The sequence below is a fragment of the Macrosteles quadrilineatus genome, unplaced genomic scaffold, assembly GCF_028750875.1.
Source record: "Macrosteles quadrilineatus isolate MER2022 unplaced genomic scaffold, UCM_ALF_1.0 Scaffold_2__2_contigs__length_208266976, whole genome shotgun sequence".
Lineage (NCBI taxonomy): Eukaryota > Metazoa > Arthropoda > Insecta > Hemiptera > Cicadellidae > Macrosteles > Macrosteles quadrilineatus.
The window spans coordinates 109,292,255-109,298,187 of NW_026542595.1; the positions used below are offsets into that span (position 1 = coordinate 109,292,255).

At 33.9% G+C, this 5,933-nt stretch overlaps 1 protein-coding gene across 1 annotated transcript in view; it reads right to left on the reverse strand.

Annotated features, from left to right (window-relative positions):
* Positions 1-2,906: 2,906 nt before the first annotated feature.
* LOC128984763 (elongator complex protein 4-like) overlaps positions 2,907-5,933 on the reverse strand; it is an 8,131-nt gene continuing 5,104 nt past the window's right edge. The window contains exon 7 of the mRNA XM_054404125.1: positions 2,907-3,011. Coding sequence (XP_054260100.1) covers positions 2,907-3,011 — 105 coding nt within the window. The remainder of the gene's footprint in view (positions 3,012-5,933) is intronic.

A 5,933-nucleotide genomic window follows, 5' to 3' on the forward strand; every position in this document is an offset into this window, starting at 1 on the left:
AGAACTTCAAAGGGTTTCCTTCTCTTAATAACAACTCACTCTGCATACATGACATGAACCCTAATGCAAATATTCTTCTTTGGTGTGAGAGGATTGGGATGTCGTTCATACAAAGTGATTTCAAATTAAAAAAAAAAACATTTCTTCAAAAAAGGTGTTGCAGTATTCTAAATTCTAAATTGTTAGTGGCTGCTTGTAGCCTTTGCCCAGAGCATTTCTAGAATTTAGTATTTCAAATAGTTTGTACATCTTTTTGATAAACAAAACTGTAGCAAATGAATTTAGAAAATCTGGATGTCCTGATTTATCTAAAAACTCAATGGCATTGGCAACACTTAAACTGAGGATTTGTGCTGCCAGAGAATTTCATTTTTTTTGTAGAAGTGTATATGACGTTTTGATATTTCATTGCAAAACTTAAGGCCTTCCATTTCTTGTAGCTCTTGGAGTTTAACAATGTATGACCAAGAGATTTCACCATCAGAACTAGCAATTACTTTGCTCTCTGCCAGTGTGTTTCTTGCGAGTTTAAGCATGTGACGAGCGTCAAGCATGCAATAAACATTCAATGATTGGTCTGATGGATGTTTGAAGGAAGATGTAACTTCGGCTGAGTCTAAACAGCAGCCAAGACAATTTAGAGCACGTGTATTTGCCGATTTCATGCAGTTTTGTTAAACACACTTTCACCATTTCAGAAATTATCTCTGCTGATATACCACTGGTAAAAAAGTATGCTACTGGGCATTTGAACGGTCTTGTGTAAGACACAATCTGGAAGACAAGTGCTTCTTTTGCTTGGGTATTTGATTCTGAAGCAGAAATACCTCATAGATTTACGTATCCTAAATAGGTTTTGTTTTTAGGATCCCAGGTCAGTTGTTTCCTGATGGAAATTGATTCAAATATTAAGAAACATTCTTTCAAGTGAGAAAAGTTAGGATCTGCTTCTTTTTCTTTAAAAAATTGAAACAATTCACTTTGAAAAATTCCAAAAGATTCCGTTAAATCAAAGTGTACGGGGTGGAATTGTGCCCCCCTAGCCGTGACGTCAAAATGACGTCAATGAGGGCTTGTATGGGCAAAAGCCCCTAAAAAACCAAAATACATAATTTTTTTATCAACCTTCATTGGTCATTTATAAATAAGCACTGATTTCCTAGCATTATAATATAGTTTACAACACAAAATGTATACAATATATTATATACAGTAGATACATTTACATTTAAATGGTGGTTTGTAGGGACAATAGCCTCTAAAACAGTAAACTTTTATATTTTGAAAATAATAAGCATAAAAAACAATTAAAATTTGGTTTAATTCAAGTTTTATTTACATGAATAGAAATCACTACTTACTTATTGCATTTGATAATTAGTCAGAACCTCTGGATAAACTATGTTTTTTGTATATGAATTGTTTTCTGTATTGTTCTGTTCTCTTGTATTTGCCATATATACTCTGATTCCATCTGATGACTTGACTCTGCTAAATGCAAAATATCCGTGTGTAAAAACTGGTTTATCTAAGTAAACTCTAGCTTTCTGAAAGGTTTGGCCTTGTGCCTTATTGATAGTTATAGCAAAGGCAAGTCGTAAGGGAAATTGCAGTCTTGACATGTGGAAAGGCATGTTAGGATCTGTTGAAATAAGCTTTATTCTAGGCAAAAATATTATATTTCCCTTTCCAGATCCCGTAATAATTTCTAATTTTATGCATTTCTCAAACATGCTTAATACGATTAACCGCACGCCATTAACCAAACCTGACCCTAGGTTTATATTCCTGTATAACATTACTATGGCACCTACTTTTAATGTCAATTCGTGAGGTGGCATTCCTGAGGGAGTTATTGAGTGTAAATATTCAATAGGAATATTCAAACGTTCGGTTGGGTCGTCACTGATTATTTCGTCCACACTAAAGTAATCATTCGCTTCCCCCTCCATTGTTTGTAGAATTTCATTGTTGAGGGTTTGACACTGTTCATTCAATGGACACATTATTACATTATTAGGAGATGTCTTTCATGCAAGGTGAATTCTGATTTCGCGCTCCGCATGGCCCATGAATCATGTTCCGCACAACTTTGTCATGGAGACTTGGGAACTCATTGGGATTAGGCAACTCTGCATAAACACATCGGTCTATTTGGGCTGGTTCACGAAATTTCGATTCTTCGTCAAGGATTAAAAGTATGTGGCAGTGGGACAAGCCTCGTTTCTGAAATTCTATGACGTACACAAAAGCAATAACCTTTCCAAATACATTATTTTTTAGGAGGTCCTTTTTCAACTCAATTTACATTTAAATACTCTGGAAACGATATCTGGTCGATCGGCTGGTGCTTCATTGTCTTTCAGTGAAGATAGTATGCCAGTCCATTTAGGGTTGCATGTCATTGTTATAAATAAATCAGGCTTTCCGTATTTTTGAACGATAGCCATTGAATCTTGATAACGTTGAGTCATGTTACGCGGACTACCTTCAAATGTTGATGGCAACACAACAATCTTACCCGCAGTGACGCTTTCTAGTTGTGCTCTGTTCAAAACAAAATCTTGCAATCCGTGGTAGTGTTCAACTCTAAGCTGCGATTGGTGATGTCTAATATAATTTAGTCTGTTACTTTCAACTCTGGTGTATAGATCTACAATATATTGTTGAAATAGTTTTTTTAGCAGCATGGATATTTGAGAAGCCGGGCCGAACAGCAAGTCTATAGCTGGCGAACTGTAGTATGGTAAGCTTCTCACGCAGTCTTTGACGTCGTTGTCCATTGTGAATCATTTCTGCGTCCCACCCAGGTTCGCCGCTCGGAAATAACAAAGGATATAGCATTGGATCACAGTGTGGGCTCAATATTGATAAAAGCTTAGGCCCACTTTGGTGGTTGTAAATTACTACATGACGATTGTGTGGAGGTTCACCTTCTTCTGAATTAAACACTCCAGCAATTTCATCTGCGGAAGGTCTGTTGAATCGTCTAATATCCATCGAAATGTTGTCTACGAATCGAAGTTCAATGTTTTTAATGCTTTCATTAGTCATCATTTCATTAGCTTGTCTATAAGTCTGGGAATATGGGTTATTTGATAATATGTCAGACAATTGAGTTACTATTTCCAACTTGAGGGCACTATTTTCGGTTCTTTCTACGGCAAATGCCATAGCACTATTATACTGTCTTATGTTTTTAATAAAATGTCCATTCCTAAACAACTGTTGTAGTTCATTGTTATTTTCAGGATGTGGTAGATGTATGAGACCGTTATGGCAGCAAGAGTTGTAGTGACCATTTGTAGACTCTTCAACAAAGTGCAACGCACCACAATGCATACATTGATCATTCATCAGGCCCAGATTGTGTGTTGGTATCTCGTTTATAAGTGGTAATCTAAAAATAGGAGTATCTTCGACGTCATGATGTGGTTGTTCATTCCTTTCCTCATTATAAATTTCTCGCCTACGCTGTCGTCTGTCATGCTGATTTCGAAAGCCAACACCTCGGAGACGCGGCCTTCCTCCGTTGTTCATTACTATATTTAGGTAGAAAAGAAGAAATACGGTAAGATAACTATAGATCACCATAACTAAAAATTATACATTGCTGTAGTAAACAAACTGAAATTCATAAAAAGTACAGCTGGTATCTAATCAAAGGCTATGAGTACACAGATTTTCAGAAATACAACTAATACAAATCTGTGGCACAGCTGTTTTAATTTCAAAAGATGTAAACAAATTAAACCCCATGTTGTTTTAATGGGAAAAGTTTTATTCTGTTGCGAATTTATGGTTAAAAAAATAAGAAAAATGAATAGTTTTCCCTCAAAATTCACGCCAAGACCTTAAAAATAAGACCCCTCCCATCCTTCTACGGCCATCCAGTCACTCACAATTTCTTTACAAAAATTTGACTTACGGAATTATATACAGTGTGATTGAAAAGTCCCGGAACGGTTTAATATTTTTTTACTAATACAGATAAAGTAATGAGACTTGGTATATCGATAATAGCCATAAATGTCTACTTTTTTAAGCTATTAAAACTTTTTTATCCCTTACGGGGGACGGCCCACGAGGAGTCATACAAAATTCTTAAATAGCAGCATAGGTCGAGTTTGATATCAAATTAAAGATCTTTTTAGTAGAATACAATGCCGCAAACTGCACTTCAAAAAGTTGATCCTGCGCAAAATGGCAGATGTTCAAAGATTTCTTGAATCCGCCATTTTGAATCTTTGAACGACTGCCATTTTTTACTCAGGCATTCTTTTGAGCTCGAATTTACGGCATCGTAATCTAAAAGTGGAGACCTTTAATTTGATCTGCATATCGACCTATTCTTACGTTAACAATTTTCTTCCGATTCCTAGGGCTGTGCCCCCTGAAGAGAAAGCGTATAATGTTTGCTTTGTTGAAAGCCTTTTGTCTGACTCCTCGTGGGCCGTCCTCCGTAAGGGATAAAAAAGTTTTAATAGCTTAAAATGTAGACATTTATGGCTATTATTGATATACCAAGTCTCATTACTTTATCTGTATTAGTAAAAAAAATATTAAACCGTTCCGGGACTTTTCAATCACACTGTATACTGTATAGATTTCTATTAAAGCCTTATTTTTTATAGAGTTATGTAACGTAATGTATATTTTCGCTACTCTACAGTGAAATGACCTGTTTTCGTCACATGTTTACCACATACGAAGATTCATCTTTACATTATTTATTAAAGAAAAATGATGTTTACTATGCCAAATTAATGTTTACTATCTTTTTCGGCATTTACCGAGGTAAACAAACAAAGATTTGTTATTGTTTTGTCAACTGTTTAAATTTTTTAACAACCAAAACTGTACAATTAAAGTAAATATTTACTTTAAATCGAAGATATGATCTAAAAAACGCTATGAGTTTGTAATGATCCTTACTTAAATAAAGGAACATTCGATGTCTGTTATCATTCAGAATAGAATTAGTCTTTTTAGTAAAGCGAAGAGTAACTTTCAAAACACGAGTTAATGTGGGTCTATAGATATTTTCGATCATTTCAAGTTATCGATAAATCTCGCAATTTAAACATATGGTATCAAATATGTAATGACTCACTTTCTACTCTTGTTGTAAAATATACTATTTTACCAGGAAATAATTAGAGAGTAATAAGCTAGACCCAGCACTGTAACTATAGTATACGAATTTCTAACTAGAGTATAATGCTATTTTAGTCCTTATATGAAATCCTTTTAGCTTAAATGAAAGTAGAATACAGCTTTCATTAAATAAATATTGAGCGACCGAAGCAGGAGTTCATTACTATAACAAAAAAAACTCAACAGATACATAATTTGTGTAATGGAGAACAAAGATGAATCTCAAAGTTTTTAATAAACCAAAACCGATTTCAATTCGTTCGTCAACCAATATACGTGTTTTTACTTTTACCTTTACTTTTACTTTACCTTTTACTTTTACATCTTAATAACGACATACGTCAATCTAACTGATACTCAAACTTGAATCAATACGTTAAAAGACAGTATCCTCGAATAACCAGGATACTGATTATTATTTGGTTTGTACAAAAATCTAGCAAATTTAGTTATTCTATGTTAAAAATCTTTATTTTTCGTAGTGGCAACCATATTTATATTTGTACTTCCGTTACCCAAAGTAACTTATCATTTTAAGGATCATCTGGAATACCATTGATGATTGCTATCTTGTTGAAATTGTAAGTTAAATTATTATTATCCATTAGAGTCTTGCAAAGTTAACATTTTTTATATTGCTGTACGAAAATCCAAGAAAATAAAACCTTATTTGTTAATCTCAATTATATATATATTTTTTAAACAATAATACTGATAACCCAATAAACACACACATTGATGAATTGTGGTAATTGTTCATTAAAAGTAATATTTTT